This window comes from Ovis aries, chromosome 5 (assembly GCF_016772045.2).
Source record: "Ovis aries strain OAR_USU_Benz2616 breed Rambouillet chromosome 5, ARS-UI_Ramb_v3.0, whole genome shotgun sequence".
Lineage (NCBI taxonomy): Eukaryota > Metazoa > Chordata > Mammalia > Artiodactyla > Bovidae > Ovis > Ovis aries.
The window spans coordinates 46,995,898-47,015,296 of record NC_056058.1 but is presented as its reverse complement, the minus strand read 5'-3'; the positions used below and the strand labels follow the sequence as shown (position 1 = coordinate 47,015,296).

The window sequence follows — 19,399 nt, the reverse complement described above, 5'->3', positions numbered from 1 at the left end:
AGGAGAGATAATATCATGCTTTAAGTTATTGTGGTTGCCTTTGAGGTGCAAACATAAAAAGTCTAGCTTTGTATCAGGAGGAATAAACTGAGCCGTGAGCTTCACCAAGATAAACTGTTCTAGGATATAGTATTGTTGCCCTTCTGGAGCTTATTCATAGGTTTTGCTGAGGGTCATAAACCAGAAGTTTTATCTTAAAGATCCAGACTTTTGTGAAGAGGAGACAGTCTGTTTTAAATATTTTAAATTTTATTCTGTAAAACTAAGGAACACTCAGATAATCTATACCATGTTAGTATTCCCATCAGAAAAAACAGATAAAACTATTTAGAAAGCAGTATCAGTAAATCTTATTAAGCATTAGATGTGTTTAAAATGTTGATATTAATTTATAACCCATAGGTGTGTGTATGACTTAAATGTTAAAATCTCACATTTGTTAAAGATCTTCTACAATTACAAATCCAGATTTTCTGTAGGCTTCACAAACCAGAGAGGTAAATAGAATGTGCAGGAATCAAAGGATAAATGTATTATAAATATATATTAGTTGTGTTACCTAATTAAAGCCATAATCTGTTAATACAGCTATGGATTTATTTCAAAAATTTAATTGAATATATTATTGATAGTGTAGTTGTTGTGTTTTCCAGTGTTGGTAGAGTGGTTAAAGTTCTTCACTTTCATAGAGTCCAGATTGAGCTGCCAGCCGCTGAAACTCTCCTTCAGGGTTAAAAGCTTGTTTCACATTCAGACCTTTCCCGTTAAGTGCTAAATATTTGCTGAAAGTTGGTCGGACACGTAACTGTTTAGGAGCTGGAAGAGTTTGGTTTGGACGGGCTGAAATAGATCAAATAAAAGTTAATTTAGAAAAGTTGTTCTAAACACATGGGTTGCACTAGGTTTTCGTTATGAGACAGGAAAAGAAAAAATAGAAAACTGACTATGTATGAGAAGAATCCCTCAGATTTTATACTATGCTGGAATTTGTGTTTCTTAACTAAATCTCAGTTAAGTTCTCTGTAACACTTGACATAGCACTTTATAAGAGTGTGACATACCTGTAACATCTAATCTTGTGTTACATGTGGTCACTCCAGCTTCATTAACTGCAGACACAGTATACCATCCAGCATCTTTCTTGTTTACATCTTTTATCAATAAAGTAACTCTTCCAGAGTTATCATGATATAAACTGGAAAGAGATAATTACAAGTTGCAAGTAAAGGAATTAGTTTTTCTGTGAGATTTTACTTATGATGTCTGTGACCTACAGAATCAGACTAGTAAGAAGAAAAAAAGACTTTGGAAATTCTGAGTCTGTAGCCAGTCGTTGCATAACTACTGCTTTTCTTGAATTAAACATCCCCCTAACCTTGTTTGTATCATCTATTTCCTTGAGTCATCTTCTTTTATTGTTAGTAAACAGGTAAATCCTAGCCTACTTTACCTGCTGAATTTCTGATTAGTGGAATCTAGTTTAGTGAGGCTTATATTTCTATATATTTCTATATATTTTCTATATATTTTAAAATATATTTAAATATATTTCTATATATTTTTAAAAATTGAAGTATAGTTGATTTACAGTATGGTTGTTAGTTTCATTTATATATATATTTAAAATTAGACAAATTGAAGTCACAAATGCATGCCACTTATAATGCATTTCAAAGGATAACTGGATTCACCCAAGTATACTATAGTTAGTGTATAGTAACTATACAAAATACTTATCCTACCTTATTCGATCAGTGTTGAATTGTACCATTTCATTATTTCTTTTCCAAAAAAGCTTTGGTGGAGGTATGGCTGAGATTTGGCATTCTAGCTTCACTGATTCTCCTTCAAAAACTTTTTTACTCTGTGGTTTGTAGATGAACATTGGTGCTCTTCTGTGTTCTTTTGCTACATATTAATAAAAATTCATGTATTTGAAATATTATAAAAATATTAAGTAAAACCAAAGTATTATGAAGTCTGTATGCTGATATAAAAGTTTTAGAAAGTACTAACAACAGGAATAGAAGGTTTATGTTTCAGCTTTAGTTAAAATAATATGCAGTACTGTTGTATACTATTTATAATTCTAAAACAGTAATGTAATGATGAATTGACTTTATAATCACATTTCATTTGAATAATTTAAGTTATGTTGTCATCATCTTACCTATAGGGAGACAGACTGAGTGGTGGAAAGAGAACCAACAACTTGGGTCCAGATTCTGTTTTCCCTACCAGCCATGCACATTGGGGAAAATTTTGTTTAGTTTTTCTGAGACTAAATTTTATTTATTATAAAGTGATACCCAAGTAATAGTGACTGCTCTGCCCACACTGAACAAAATTATGTGAGGATCAGTTGCGGTTATGAATGAAGAAGCACTTTGTAAATTATAAAATAATATACAAATGCCAGTAATTATTATGTCTTTACTTTTCTTCAAATATCTGAGGGAAGAATAATTGGTACTATAATACTATAACCCTAGCTTTTCTGAAGGAGAAATGAGGAGATTGGATGAATGCCAGCTGAAGTCTTTTTCAGCTCTAACATTATAGTATTTTTGGAGCTACTGGCATAGAAAGGTTTTGCCCTAAGCATAATCCCTTGAATTCTGTGTGTGGTATGTGTGTGTTTAAAATTTCTAGATCACTAGTTTTTCCCTTAGTCTGAGGTCCTTTATTATATCATATAATAATCTTACAGCTTTTTCATTCATCTGGATAGAATACAAATTCAGGATTGCCCATCCTTTAACTTGATCAAGCTTTTATATAATAAACAGTGAATTACAGCAAAATATCTCTGATGCAGTATATCTTAAGTCATTACAAATTGATATATTTAAAGCAGTTAAATTGTAATATTTTAATTAAAGACTAGTTTCTTGTAAAAAGTGTATTCAGTTCAGTTCAGTTGCTCAGTCGTGTCTGACTCTTTGCGACCCCATGAATCGCAGCACGCCAGGCCTCCCTGTCCATCACCAACTCCTGGAGTTCACTCAGATTCACGTCCATCGAGTCAGTGATGCCATCCAGCCATCTCATCCTTGGTCGTCCCCTTCTTCTCCTGCCCCCAATCCCTCCCAGCATCAGAGTCTTTTCCAGTGAGTCAACTCTTCGCATGAGGTGGCCAAAGTACTGGAGCTTCAGCTTTAGCATCATTCCTTCCAAAGAAATCCCAGGGTTGATCTCCTTCAGAATGGACTGGTTGGATCTCCTTGCATTCCAAGGGACTCTCAAGAGTCTTCTCCAACACCACAGTTCAAAAGCATTAATTCTTCGGTGCTCAGCTTTCTTCACAGTCCAACTCTCACATCCATACATGACTACTGGAAAAACCACAGCCTTGACTGGACGGACCTTAGTCGGCAAAGTGATGTCTCTGCTTTTGAATATGCTATCTAGGTTGGTCATAATTTTTCTTCCGAGGAGTAAGCATCTTTTAATTTCATGGCTGCAGTCACCATCTGCAGTGATTTTGGAGCCCCCCAAAATAAAGTCTGACACTGTTTCCACTGTTTCTCCATCTATTTGCCATGAAGTGATGGGACCAGATGCCATGATCTTCGTTTTCTGAATATTGAGCTTAAAGCCAACTTTTTCACTCTCTTTCACTTTCATCAAGAGGCTTTTAGTTCCTCTTCACTTTCTGCCATAAGGGTGGTGTCATCTGCATATCTGAGGTTATTGATATTTCTCCCGGAAATCTTGAATCCAGCTTGTGTTTCTTCCAGTCCAGCATTTCTCATGATGTACTCTGCATATAAGTTAAATAAGCAGGGTGACAATATACAGCCTTGACGTACTCCTTTTCTTATTTGGAACCAGCCTGTTGTTCCATGTCCAGTTCTAACTGTTGCTTCCTGACCTGCATACAGATTTCTCAAGAGGCAGGTCAGGTGGTCTGGTATTCCCAACTATTTCAGAATTTTCCACAGTTTATTGTGATCCACACAGTCAAAGGCTTTGGCATAGTCAATAAAGCAGAAGTAGATGTTTTTCTGGAACTCTCTTGCTTTTTCCATGATCCAGCGGATGTTGGCAATTTGATCTCTGGTTGCTCTGCCTTTTCTAAAACCAGCTTGAACATCAGGAAGTTCACGGTTCATGTATTGCTAAAGCCTGGCTTGGAGAATTTTGAGCATTACTTTACTAGCATGTGAGATGAGTGCAGTTGTGCGGTAGTTTGAGCGTTCTTTGGCATTGCCTTTCTTTGGGATTGGAATGAAAACTGACCTTTTCCAGTCCTGTGGCCACTGCTGACTTTTCCAAATGTGCTGGCATATTGAGTGCAGCACTTTCACAGCATCATCTTTCAGGATTTGAAATAGCTCAATAGGAATTCCATCACCTCCACTAGCTTTGTTTGTAGTGATGCTTCCTAAGGCCCACTTGACTTCACATTCCAGGATGTCTGGCTCTAGGTGAGTGATCACATCATTGTGATTATCCGGGTCATGAAGATCTTTTTTGTACAGTTCTGTGTATTCTTGCCATCTCTTCTTAATATCTCTGCTTCTGTTAGGTCCATACCATTTCTGTCCTTTATCGAGCCCATCTTTGCATGAAAAGTGCATAGCCTAAGGCTAAAAGTTAACATTTACTCTTCAATTTTAAACTATGTGTGATTGTAACAACCTGTGAAAATGTGAATCAGATTGATTATTTTAGACTATAGACCAGAAATATGATTAGATTAAACGTTTTCACTTTAATGTTTAATCTACAAATACTGTACATCTAAAAATGTAACTAGAGTACACTACCTTCTTTGGTCTGTCTGAAATGTTACCTTATTTCTCTTCCAGAAAAACTTTAGGGGTAGATCTGTTCTAGTTTCTTTGAGTTTCCCTCAACCTCTGCCCACTATGGCTTTTACATAAAAATTGATGTTCTACTAGAGTCTATAGTATAGACATTAACCTTAAATGTAAAGTCTTTTTCAACAGTTTCTTTTTTGATTTGACATGTTTTTAAGGAGCTCTCTGGTATCTCTTTGAAAGCTTACCCAGGACGTCCAGCTGCACAGTAAAGGTGGCTTCTCCTGCTCTGTTCTTGGCAACACATGCATAAGCCCCTGCATCTGAAGCTCTGACCACTTCAAAGATGAGTGAATGAAAACCCTTCTCAGACACTATCATTTTGTGAAAATCATCTGATTGAACTGGTCGTCCATTTAGATACCATGACACATCAGGAGCTGGTAGTCCACTCACCTAGAAAGGAACAAGATGATAGAATTTTAAGTTACAGATCACTGGAACCCCTTTGTCCATTTATGAATTTTAACAATTCAGTATCTGAGTGGGTTTGTGATTAAAAATGCAGAGTACGATCTTAAAAGATATTTTCTTTCAATAATTTTTAACAAAATAGTAAAGATAATAATCCTTGAAATTAATATAGTATTTTCAGACTATCTCAAACCACATCTAGCTCTTTCATATACAGCCTCAGGCTCCTTAAGATCTCTTAATTACTATATTAAGGACAATAATTTATGTTATATTGGTTTCCACAAGCAATATGGAAGTCATGGATTTTCTGGCTAATGGCAAATGCAAATGAAGTCCTAGAGACACATGTATATGAATCTTGCTAATCTAATTCATGACCTTTCCAAAACAGAGTGTTCTTGAGCTATAGTTCTGGTGTATGAATGACATTTTGTTAAGTGTTTTCATATATGCCTTAACAGTCAAATCTGTACACTGAATTTCACTCATAAGGAATCTGGTAAAATATTTTATGATGAAAAAGTTCTCCAAAATGATGATAATAAAAATGTAGGCCTTTCTAATAAGTTATTTTAGCCTGAAGAATTCTTCTAGGCCAAGAGAGGGCAGGGCAGCTTGAATTTCTTGAAGAGGCATTTTACTTAGGAAATCCTGTTGTTATGAAAGCTTCACTTATATAGGGTATTAGGTGTTTGGCACTATTGTAAGTACCTTATACCTATTTACTCAGTTTATCTTCAAATAGCTTTATGACATTGGTACAATTTTTATTCCCATTTTACAGGGAAAACAAAAGGGTAGTGATATTAAATTGTCTCAGGTTACACAGCTGGAAAATGGCAGGGCCAGGATTCTAACCCAGGTAAACTTATGTATAGTGTTCTTATCCACTATACATACTACTTGGGCTTCCTTGGTGGTTCAGACAGTAAAAAATCTGCCTGCAATGCTGGAGACTCAGGTTCGATCCCTGGGTCAGGAAGATCCTGTGGAGAAGGGAATGGCTACCCACTCTAGTATTCTTGCCTGGAGAATTCCATGGACAGAGGAACCTGGTGGGTTACAGCCCATGGGGTGGCAAAGAGTCAAACACGGTTGAGTGACTAACACACACACATACATACATACTACTTGTCAGGCTGTGTAGAGAGCTATGAAGAGGAGGAGACATTTTTTAAAACCTAGTATCCCATTTAATTTTTCTCCAATATTTTTGAACTTTTTTCTTACTTTGAAGTCCATTCTGCAGAATCTTCCTTCTTCAATTGACATGTTCTCTGGCACTTGAATGAAACGAGGTGGGTAAAATTTCTCCTGGATTGCATCCTGATCACTCATGTCTCCCCTTGAAGATGATCTGCTTCTACAAAAACATTTTAATAATCACTATGCAGAAGAATTGTCATTACTCTTCCTTTCATGCAAATATAATTTAGCCATCACATTTGAAACCCCAGAGGCTATGTTGTTTGATCTGATAGTGTAGTAACAATGGAGAGAGGCTGCAGAGCTGTATTTATCTGTGGCATATTTGATGACTATTAGAAATGGTAGCAATTTAGAAACATCTGGTACAAATGATACGTCTTTGTTTCTTTTTTTCAGTGCCATGAATTGATGAAGAAACTAATCTATTAAAATGCATGGACGATTCTAGTAACATGCAAAGACTGTAAAATTAGGATTGGGTTTTCATTATGAGAAAGTTTGGTATGGAAACATGGTCCTGGCTTATTTGACCAAGACATTTAAAAAATTTCCTCTGAGACAGTTGTGATAAATAACAGATAAAAATTTTTATTGTCATCTTGGACGTTAGAAAATTCACATTGTTTTTCTCTATTGGTTCCAAAGCAGTATAAACATTATTTTCTTTTTTATAGCCATACTTTTCTGTGTGTGTGTTAGTCGCTCAGTCGTGTCTGACTCTGTGACCCCATGAACTGTAGCTCGCCTGTCTCCTCTGTCCATGGGATTCTCCAGGCAGGAGTACTGGAATGGATTGCCATTCCCTTCTCCAGGGGATCTTCCCAACCCAGGGGTCGAACTTGGGTTTCTCGCACTGTGGGCAGTTTCTTTACCACCGAAGCATAGTTAATTTATAGTGTGTTAGCTTCAGGTGTATAGCAAAGTGATTCAGCTATATACAGATATATCTTTTTCAGATTCTTTTCCATTATAGGTTATTACAAGACATTGAATATAGTTCCCTGTGCTGTACAATAGGTCATTTTTGTTTATCTATTTTGTACCTAGAAGTGTGTGTATGTTATCCTAAATTCCTAATTTATCCACCCGCCAACCCACTATCCCCTCTGGTGACACTGTTTTCTATAAAAGGTTTGTAAGAAACTTCAGGATTTTGTAAATATTACATTAAAAAAATATGAACACATTTTAGATAGCAAAATACACACTTCTTTAAAATTAAAAACATTTTTTTTACCTTACTTGTGATGTAGGAACTTGCAGTCGCGCATGTTCTATATTGTGCTGCTTGAAATTAAAACAAAGTGATAATGTTAACATGCCACTGTTAGCTTGAAATTAAGCAGAATTTAGTAGTTGTAGTTGAAAGGAACATTTCTGTTGTGGTTGTGTTTGTATTGTCATAGATAGTTCTATATATTTAGCTGTTAAGCATTTAAAATATGGTATACTAACCTTCTAGTATTCTAGCAAGAAGTCTATAGAATTAAGACTATTCAGTAGATATGGTTTATGAAAATTAACTAAACTTTGGATTGATGGTGGTTCATTTTTCAAATGACTGTTTTTATGTCAAAGGATGATGAATCCCCCTGGTGTATTTGAAATGGGAGCACATAGTACAGATTGTCCTTTGGTAAAACAGTAATAGTCATGAAGTCACTCGTACTGGCAGTAGATAACAGGGCATTATGCTTATTACTCATATGTGGCACCAACAGCAATAAACACGTATTAGACTGGAAAATACTTTTCCTTTTGGCTCAGGGCGCAAAATCCTGATGGATACTCTGGAAGCTATGAATAGCCTTTGGAAAACAATATTACTTCCTGCTTAATAATGATGTATTTAATTTAAGCAACCATCTTTCAGGATTTATATCTGAGCACTAGCAAGTTATTCATATTTGAGGATGAAATCAGGAATTGATGAATATTATAATTAATTGGTAAGATATTGTGTGCCTCTTTCTCATATTTCATTGTACTTGATATAGTGAGAGATACAAAGAAGTAGAAAATATAGTCCTTACCTGGACATATGAAAAACATCTATCTAGCAACATAGCAAATAAATACAGATAATTTATTTTGGGATGAACTTTAATTTTGTTTGTATTTTGTCATTCTAAAACAAAATTCTTATAACTGCAATAATTGTTGGTGAGGCTTTGAGTTTCTCTAAGCAAAATGTCAAAAGAACAATCAGTATGGCAGAAAGCAACACAATATTATAAAGGAATTCTCCTCCAATTAGGAATAAATAAAATATAAAAAAGAGCAATCAATAAATTTTTTAGTAAAAAAATCCACTTAAAATCATAGTATCCAAATTAAGTTTTTTACTTTTTCCTATAGTGGTTTGAATATATATATATAGATTTGTATTCATAGGTATGATGTTTTTGCTTATATGTCTTGCATCGGCCAAAAAGTTCATTCAGGTTTTTTCATAACTTCTTAGGGAAAACCCAACTGAACTTTCTGGCCAACCCAATAGTTTGATGACATTTTGTTATTTAAGTAGACTATTTGAAATGTAAGATTTTTCTTTTCTGATTTCATAATGTATTTTGCTGCTATCTCTTTTCTTGGTACTATCATCTTCATTTTAAAGTTTTTGAAGAACTAATGAGAAAAACAATACATCCTTGCCCTTGAAATCATACACTGAATTTGTAAGATAAACCATCATCAATATGATGTTACTTTGAGTTATTTCCTCTTATAGAGATATATTTATATCTTATTCTTGCTTTAATCTCCTATTCCAACTCCAGAGCCCAACACACAGTAGATGGTTCATATAAATTAGTTGAATAAATGAGCATGTGAACTGTTCAGTAGCTAGGAGAGATTTAAGTTCTCTTTTCAGGTTCTAGTTACTTACTGTGCTAGATAGACCCCACTGTATCCTTTTTAGTAGATCTAGTCACATTTGGTGAAAAAGTGAAAGTATTAGTTACCCAGTACTGTCTGACTCTTTGTGACCCCATGGACTGTAACCCACCAGGCTCCTCTGTCCATGGAATTCTCCAGGCAAGAATACTAGAACGGGTAGCCATTCCCTTCTCCAGGGGATCGTCCCGATCTAGGGATTGAACCTGGATCTCCTGCGTGAATAGTCTACCTGCAATGTGGGAGATCTGGGGTTTGATCCCTGAGTTGGAATATTTACTTTATGTTCTCCATAAAGTTAATCCCTTCTTGGAAAGGATGCTTTTGTTAATCCTGGAGCCATTATTCATAAGGTTTTTGTTGTCTGTTTTGTTTTTAATAAGCATTTCAAAATACATGGAACATGTCAAAGGAATTAGATGTTTCATTAGTACACGAGTTTATTTTAAAACTTTGAAATGATAAACAGCTTATGAGAAAAGGTTGCAATTACTTTCTTTAGAGTTTTAACTTCCATCCTGTTAAAGATTTACAACTCATAAATTTTCTGTCCATGTAGATGTTGTAGGGAGAGTCCTGGGTCTAACTGACCTCTAAATGTCTAGATGAAAAGTGACACCATTAGCCTTCTGGTGTTTTGACTTTGTAATATTTCATATGCAGATATTAGAATCACCAGAAAATAGGGTAAAGTTAAAAAATTTTGTGTACGTATTCAACCAGTCATGGCCTGCCCCTTTTTATATCTAATGCAGCATTGAAGTAATTGACTTTTGCTTTAAATGCTAGTTATAAATATTTAGAAAAGCATACATCTAAAAATCACATGAAAGAAAAGTGCTCCAGTTAGATAAAGATTAGTTTAATTTACCTGTGCTGAATCTTGTGCCTCACTGTCATTTTGACCTTGAAACACAGCAGCTGCATTCTGTGGTCCTAGCAATCTGCGAGCCATCTTCTCCTCATATGTTAGCCGCTTTAAAGAAAGAATCATAAAGGAGATAGTAATGAGATTTAATAAAAGTTGTTTAATGACTTTATTAAAACCACCACAAAGAAACATAATTATGCCTATTGAATGATAGACACTGTATTTTTAAGAAAACATTTTCTTTCATTCAAAGCATTTCCACTTCCTTCATCTGTAAATATTCATCTCTGTTTTCTTTTTTTTCCTAGGAAAGACAAGCTTTGTTGTTGTTCAGTTGCTAAGTCATGTCTGATGCTTTGCGATCCCATGAACTGCAGCACACCAGGCTTCTCTGTCCTTCACTATCTTCCTGAGTTTACTCAAACTCGTGTTTTTTTCCTTTCAAAAAGCCCGAACAATTTTTTTGGCCAATCCAATAGTGGATTAAAGGCACATAACAGTACTGTTTCAGATATCAGTGACTAATAATACAATGTGCAAAATAAGAATTGTAACTGTTTTGCATCAACTGTATATACCAAAGTACATGAAGAAGTCCGGTTGACAGTATTTCCCATTAGTTATTTGGTCATCAGACATTTTTATGGAAGGGCAACGCTTAAAACAAAATTTGAATTAAGTCATTCAGATTTTTTTTTTCCATTTGCTTCATTCTTTTACTACTGAACTCCTAAAAGGGGTTTCATGCAGAGAAATATAGTATAGGATCCAAATATTCCCTCCTTTTAGATAATCCTATCCCTTGCTGATTATATGGACATAGCTCTGTGAGACAGAAACAACTCTCTTACTGAGATTAGATTTTATAGTTCTATTGTCTTTTTATACAAAATAGGCATCTTGCTTACTTGGTTTCCGTTGTGAAGAAGGCTGTCCTTGCATTTTAGCTTTCTCTCCAAATCTTGAATAAGAGCTTCTTTTGATCCTTGTATTTCGTGGTCAGGAGTCCTTGGTGTGAGTTTAGCATTTGCATTTTGGGATGACTTAACATTTACAGGTTGGCCTACTGAGGGTTGTTGGTAGCTTTAAAAATAAAAAAAAGATTTTTAAAAAATAAGATCTTTAAGAAGTGGTAAAATAGAATTGGCATCTTTTTGTCAGTCACCTTTAGGTAGGTTGAATTTACCACTTAGTATTGCTGGTGTTATTAAAATACCAATTGCCTTATAACAGTCAAGAAGAATTTTATAGGAATGGTTACCAGCTGTTTTTTCTTTCCTCTTTGTCTTTGCAAATGAAAATTAAGTAGCAGGAGGAGCAATTTAGATTAGACATAAGAAGAATGTTTTTCCCTGAAGATCTTCCCCAAAGAAGTGAAAGTAGTGGCAACATGAGGGCTCTTCCAATATTCCAGTTGAATTTCCTAAGTTTGATTTATGGGTGGATAGTAAGCATTAGTGTACTGGAGCTGACTCATATGGGCTTAAGAGAATGATTTTTAGTGTCTCTTCCCAACTCACTGTGATCTCATGTTGAAAGTCTGAAATTGATTGGTGAGAGTATATACACTAGGGAAATTGGTTAGTACCACAATTACCACCTTCCTCCAGAGCTGATTGTTAAACATTTACCAGCATGACTACTGGTGTTCAATGAAAATTCTCTTGCTTTGAATTGAATTTACAGTTTATATAATCTCTGGCTTTAATTTCTACTTCCTATTAATTTCATATTCTAGATAATCCAAGTATGGCACTATATAACAACTTCTAAAGTAATAGTTTCTTTAATGTTGCTAAAGTGATTTTTAGAGAAAGAGATGATTAGAGGAGGAAGGAGAAAGAAATGTAAACTGAGAAAAAAGGGGGTCTGGAAAAAAGTTTGAATGGCATTTGAGGAGCTTGGTTTAAATCCTTATTTCAAATTCCAATCCTAAATTTTATTCTAAGACATCCTTGCACCCCTCAGAGTTTCCCTGCTGATTCTGATAGAGGGCAGGGGTGGTGTTTAGGGAGTCCTGTATTTTTAGATCTGTTAGATAGCTCATGCTTTTAACAAAATTTATTCATATTTTACCTAGTTTATTTACTTAGGGCACTGCAGGTGCTAGCTTATACCCATTTAGTATAATAGATATTATATTATATGGGAAAATGGGCCACTGCCCTCTGAATATTTTGCCATTATCATAATAAACATTCTACATATATCCAGATGAGGAAGCCTTGGTCTGTTCTCTGATATGTTCGTGTTCAAAAATTCCCAAGGATCATTAAAGAACTTGTAAGCTAAGGGGAAATATATTTCCTCTGGGTGGAGCCAGGGTTTTAATTTTTGCAGACTTTGGGGACTTGGTTAGCAATCTCTAGATTGTAAATATACTGAGGGAAAAAAGATGTTATGTTACTCATTGTTGTATTGTTTATATTTACTAACCCAAGGCTTTCAAAATAGTGAAGCGATACTATTAGTTCAATGAATGAATATTTTTCATTGTATTCAAGATACTCTATTGAAAGTTGAATATATACGTTTTCCCTTGTTGTATTCCAGATATTCAGGATTGCATATATCAATCCTCAGCTAAAGTCTGATTTGTTCGGTGAAGTAAATAGCCAAACAAAGTGTTTAAGTAAATAATAAAGTGGTTTTGTTTTAAGATTAAATTCCCAGGTCAAAGTGTTAAAATTCCCTTGGAATAGGGAATAGATCTACTATTTCTTCAAATGTATGAAGTTAGAATAGTCTGCCTTTTTTTTTTTTTTTTGAGCTAGCCTACCATTTTTTAAAAGGTTTGGTAAAGTGAGTTAGCATTAAATAATAATTTTGTCACGTTGCCATATTATAGTGTAATGTGTCTGAGAAATCCTAAAGGACTGTTAAAACCAAGGCTGAGAGTTACTTACATGTATTTATGTAACTTCAGTCACTTTGTTCACTGAAAACCTGCATTATTACCATTTTATATGGTTTAAGGGTTAAGACTTGCTATCTGTTCATAATTAGAAACTAACGTTATACTTGCACAGTGCTTTATAGGGTTTTCTCCCCCTAACATTAATCACTCAAATCCTTAACTTTCGTTATAGATCAACATACTGAATCACCTAGCAGGTAAGGTAGTCATGCTGAATGTCACACAGCAAGCTTTTTGAAAGGAGTACTTAAAGAGTTCCTCTAAATTTCCAGTCTGTTGGTTCGAGCAAATGTATGAAACGTTTGCTTAAGGGTTCCTTACTGATGAAAAGCTAACTAAAGCTTTCAAGCTTCTCTAGGTCAGAATCCAAGGAATTACGTTAGAAGACAGGGCAAACTTAAGCCCATCACAATGAGGGAGTTGTGCACAAATGTTCAAAGGGCCAGAGCTTTCCACCCTGTACAGCTGGACACTGAATGGGTATCAAGTGGCTGTGGGAAGATTAAAAGAGTTATCTATGATTGCTGAAAATGGAACAGCTAAAGCTGGATCTTTGATCTTTAGTTTGGGGTCCTTCTGTGCTTTATTTCTCATCCTCTCCATTTCATCCTTTTTTCCTCTCTTTAGTTCTATGCACGGAACTAAGTACATGGTCATGGCTCGCTAGTATTTATTTGATGCCCTTCTTTTCTGGACAGGAGTTTGGAATAGGATTAAAGACTTTACTAAGAAGAATATAGTAGTCAGAAAAGGTTATTTTAGATTTAAATATGCTTATACAGGAAATTTAGAAATAATTGAAAGCTAGATGGAAAAAGATTATCTGGGTAAAATGTAACTAAGAAAAATCTACAGTGTGTGATAATGGGTATAATGGGAGTGTGTGATAATGGGTATAATGGGAATTTGGGATGGAAGAGGAGAAGAGGGCTCTTAATTCCTGAAGGCATCTTTTACAATTTTTAGGCCAAACCTGTGAGAATGCCTTTTTGTAGGTCAAAATTTTTATCAGCCATTTCAGATGGTTCTACCTAATATCTATAGGATTCTAACAAATGTGTTTGGCTTTCTTGGTTTTTATTTTTAAAAATATTGAAAAATTTTCTTTGCAAGTTGATTTGCTGTGGTTAGACCACTAACAATTGGAATCTCTTGAAAAATTAGCCTCTAGAGAAAACTGAGAGAAATTAGCAAGAATTTCAGCATATCTGTTGATAAGCCTGTAACCAACAAAACATATTCCATCAGTTTTTCAGATGCCTCTGATTTAATTCTCTTGACGTTCTAGCCAGCCGAGGAATAGGAAAACTGATAGCCCAAAGTTTGCATAAGCACAAAGTATTTACTTCATGTTTTAAAAAAAGCACAACCACTGTGTCCTTCTTCATATCAGTTTCTGCTCGGACAGTTTTAGGGCTGTGGAAATAGTACATGCTTGCATAAGTCTGCAGGTATTCTTCCCTGTATTTAGATTGGTCTGACCAGTTGGAACAAAGTGTGGTTTTAATGATCTTTGAAACTTTAAGGCCACGAACCTTTATCTATTCAAGCCGTTTTTTCTGATCATTGGAAAAATTCACATACTTTAGTGTCTGAATCCCATATTTTCTTTTTAGCTAAGTGGATATTCAGGATCAGAGAGGAAGACGGATAGTAAGAAAAGACTAAAACTGAGAAGAAACTTAATAGCCTCTGCTTATGTGAGAGGAAATCCTATCTGAAGAAGAGCAGACAGGTGTTCACCTCAGCTAAGCTTAGAACCAGAGTGATCAAATTTACAGCATGAGGAACTTAAAGCTGGGGAAATAGTTCACTGATCTTGGGTATGTTAGAAATCTTTTTTGAAGACAGAAAATAATAGGTAAGTAATTGTATAATATGAAGTAATAGGTGATTTGGGTTTAACTCAACCTGGACACTGGAGAATGGATCAGATGACTTATTGCCAGTACCCTGGTTCAAGGTGTTCCAGGAGAAATATGGAATGAGACCATGAGGTCACATTGACTTTTTCGATACTGAAGAATGACGTACATAACCCATCCCTCTTCTCCCCCAGTTACTAGCTCCCAGGATTCACAGTTCAATCTAACTGTGTCTCTCTCTTTCTCTCTCTATGTGTGTGTGTGTGTATATATATATATATATATATATTTTCTTTTAAGCTCACTTACTTGGAGTCCACCGTGGAAGGGATTTTACTGCTGCTGTAATCAGGCTGTGATGGTAATATGGAGCTGAGGAAGCTGGCTGGAGACTGGTTATAAGTAGCTGTAACCCTTTGGCTTGGGTTGGAGCCAGCAAGCTGCTGAGGAGAAGCAGGGAAAGCAGAGGAGGACATAGTGATGTGAGAGCTCACTGTTGAGGAGGCAGAATATCTTTGCTCTGTGCACTGGCGGGGTTGGATGGTAATGGAAGACTGTTTGGTCTGGCTAGAGTAGCTGGAGATTTCCGGTCCGGGAGGCTGAAGTCTGGAGCCACATGGATTTTGGGATTGGATGAAGTGTTTTGGACGTTCGTAGTTAAACATGCTTAGCTGGTTTATGGAAGTTGAAGGCAACTTATTATTGTAATGACTTGCTCCTGAAGGGGTGGGGTCTTGAATCTGGGTCTGCAAGCCTGGAATTACAGAAGGTTGCAGTGAATCAGAAGCGACCTTGGTCTGTGCCTCCTTGTTGAGATCCTGGGAATACAGTGCTCCTGGCTTTGATGGAGTGGCCTTCTCTTGAAGAATATTGTTCCTTCAAAAGAAGAAAGTGATTCAGTTACAGTATTTACATAAAAATGGTACTGTTTAAGATCTTTAGGAGTTTATGTGCTTTTTTTTCTTAAAGCTTATGTACTTTCAAAGTCATCTCAAGGTGGAACTTTTCTGGCTTATAGACTTTCCATTCCTTTATGCGTTGCCTTTGCACAAATGACTTCCACTTGGGAATAAGAAAAAATAATTCATTAGTGTTTGTTTGCCTCTGGGTGATTCTTCAAGCACACCTGGGGGCTTCAAGATGTAGGAAAAGTTTTGATTTTGAGTTCGCCAAGTGTTTGTTGATGAAAAAAAAATTTGTGATGTTGCTCAGTGTGATAATTTTATTTCATATTTAGCTTTTGACAAAAGCCTGCAGTTTCATTAGCCACAGAGAGTTACTGATTTAAAGTTATTAACAGTTAAATATATTAGCTTCTATTCAGTTTGAATTCTTCCCATTGCTCATCAATACCAATGAACAGCTCTTCTGATGCACCATTAATTCATGCCTTGGTGATCTGTGATGAATCACATGGTGAATCCAGGCGAGCAGTGTGCTGCTTTTCTAAAGAACATTACTGTTCATATTTGCTCCTTCATCCTTTTACAATTTCACAAAGTACAGCAAACGCCTGTACTTCACTGTTGTCAACCATGAGTGGATTTCGTTTTACCTTATAATTCACTGCCTCTTTTTCTCCCTTTGATTCCCAATTGACCATAGTACCAAACTAGATGATAATTAAGGAGTGACTGCTTTCAAGTATCTCTGTATGTATATAAGTTACTGTATTCCAGAACCCTTTGTAGTTTTTGTTATTTTTTGATTTTATTATCTAGTTATTGGTCTTGCTGTTCTCTTGATTATTTGGTTTCACTTTAAATTATTTTTGTGTTTAGTATGTATTTTAGACTAAATTTTGAAATTGCTTTCATTCCTGTATTATTTTTTTCTTGTGAAGTGGCAAACAGGATGTACAGAAGGAATTAAGGCAGCTTTGAAGCTAGCCTATACTTTTCCAGGAAAAGGTGGTTGCCATTTTTCTTACTTAACAGTGCATTGGCACTCCTGACTTTTGACAGTAGGTCCCCATTTTTCCTTTGATGGATCATTTGCCACTAAAATCAGCCTCAAAGACATATTTTCACCTGATTTTTTCCATTAGTATGGTAAATCTGGGAAGGACTATATATATACTTCACACAAAAAGACTAGCCCCATAAATTGTTTTAACATGGATTCTGTTATTATTCAAAATATCAAGTAATTTAGTTCAGAATATGTTTAGTTTGCTTCATATAGTATAAACCAACACTGAGGTAATGATAAATCAAACTTTTAGCTAGTAAAATTACCAAATTGTCATCATTGAATCATAGTCTTATAATTATTTAATGTCCTCTCTTGAATAAAGTATCATTTTTAGTGAAAAATTTCTAAACCCATCAACTTGATTTTCAGGTTGTATGTATAGTTTAGAGTTAAACAGTTTTAGGAAAGAACAAAAAATGCAACTAAACAGCCAAGAGAAAGATTCTATTGAAAAAGGCACTTGAAAAGTCATATATTTCTTAATTTTGAATTTATGAACACAAGCACATTCAACTAGGGTGCATTTTAGTAATTAACTATTATTAAGCCTTGAAATTACTGGAGAAAAACATCCAAAAGGAGGCTTTAATTAGATACTCTTAAAAAAAGAGACTATTTGAAGGCAAGTAGTTTTATACTATGGGTTTACTCCATTGCAGAATTGAATCCAGTGTTTGATTCTAAATTCCTTTTTGGGCTGACAGATCATTCAGATTAATTTCAAATAGCAAGGAATAAACTGTTAAACAAATAGCCAGTAGATATTTTCCAGAAAGTTCCCTGTTTTACTTTACGTGTATTTTTAGAATGTCAACTGTCTTGTACATTTTGATATCAGCTTACATAGTTAACAATTACTGTTATTTTTAAAAAAATTCAATTAAAATATATTCTTTCAAATGTTTCATTTTCATGTCTGAAGAAAATTTTGTACAGATGTTCATGCAGATAACTCTGGAAGGTTTTTCTTTGTGTTTGTAGTTACTGTTCAACAATCAGTTCTATAATCCTTGTTTTATGACAGTATCATTTTATTCCAAATAATGTTAAATAAATTTCAGAGATTTTATTAGTAAAGTTCTATTAACTCTCCTGTTTAGAAAAATCTTAACTTTTCCCCCTATCTCTAATATACCACAAACTTAAACAGAAAACTGAGGATATTTTGAAGCTATAGAACATTGCACAGTTACAGTTAGGCCAGGTGTCCTTTTTCAAAGAAAACTGATGATTGAAAAATAATGACACACAACTATCTTTCCTTCTACCTTTTTTAATGCCTTATAGTTTCAGTGGAATGAACAGGTCTCATTCTTTTCAAATCTTTGTATAATGCCATTATGATCTTGTGGCTTTTGAACTTTTTATCTGAAAATCACCTTTTACATACTGTTCTGATTTGGACAAAAGACAAAAACAAAACCCAAAACTGAAGCAGGAATAAAGAAGGGACTTACCCGAGTCCAGAGAGTGCCAGCTGGGTTAAACCTACTACTAAAGGGAAGGAAGAGGCATCCCCTTCCTTCGCAGACTAATCTAGTGGCTCTGTGCTTAGTATTATAGCACCACTGACTTTTATCAGCTGCCAAGCAGTGACATCTGATGTGCTTGCCTGTCCATCTACCTATGCTGGCATGTCAAAGTAAGAGTCCACGATAAACAATATCTCAGATGTCTTAGTGATATTTAAGGAGTGGGATTACATGAGCTTCTCTTGCAAGCCTCTTTATTTTAGATGTGAACTTTGACTAGGAGCTTTAGCAAGCACATGTAGGGGGGACAGCAAAGAACTGAGAAATGGGAAAAGGTGTAGAGAAAACTCATTTTTTTTTTGTGATGGGGGCTTTGATCTTCCTTGTTGAAAAAAGGACTGAAAGGGAAATAGTATTCTAAGACTGACACCTGACTACTAAGACTTCTCCAGAAATAAGACCACTGATGGATGGGCTTCAAATTGATTTCTGTTAGATAGCTATTCATATGAAGACCTCTTTTTTTCCTCTCTTGCCAAATGGAAGGAGAGGTGGAGTGGGATTCAAGCAGTTTGTTTCAAGAGAGGGAGTGTGTCTAGGCAAAGGCAAGAGCAGAATGATGGTGTCATGTCACTGGGAAGGTGGGGAAGTGGAAAAACACGATTTGGTCTGTATAGCAAGTTCTCTGAATCTGTATGGCATACAGATCCTTGACCTTATACTTTTATTGACCTTATACCTTTATACTTTTATTCTAAAAGAGTTGAAACACTTAAGAAACTACCCATCAAGCAGTGTTTACAATTAGGGCCCTGTCCTCTAGCTCTCTTTATCTTCCTTACTCCTTATAGTAACACAGTTTCCTTTCTCTTTTCACCAAGGAGACCATCTTAGCCTTTTATGTTTCCATGTGTGTGTGTGTGTGTGTGTGTGTGTGTGTGTGTGTGTGT

At 35.3% G+C, this 19,399-nt stretch overlaps 1 protein-coding gene across 2 annotated transcripts; it reads right to left on the bottom strand.

The window, feature by feature from the left end:
- Positions 1-231: 231 nt before the first annotated feature.
- MYOT (myotilin) lies at positions 232-18,526 on the bottom strand. 2 transcript variants are annotated; one of them, XM_004008820.5, is made up of 10 exons: positions 18,435-18,526; positions 15,313-15,879; positions 11,130-11,304; positions 10,222-10,326; positions 7,690-7,739; positions 6,474-6,606; positions 5,015-5,222; positions 1,743-1,908; positions 1,062-1,195; positions 232-840 (listed from the first exon to the last, which is right to left on the bottom strand). In XM_004008820.5, exons 2-10 carry the CDS (start codon positions 15,666-15,668, stop codon positions 668-670), a joined length of 1,500 nt encoding a protein of 499 aa, XP_004008869.2. In that variant the 5' UTR covers positions 15,669-15,879; positions 18,435-18,526; the 3' UTR covers positions 232-667. The 2 variants fall into 2 exon arrangements, with proteins under 2 accessions (XP_004008869.2, XP_012033947.2); XM_012178557.4 differs by having other exon boundaries at positions 7,690-7,736.
- Between the last annotated feature and the right edge of the window lie 873 nt (positions 18,527-19,399).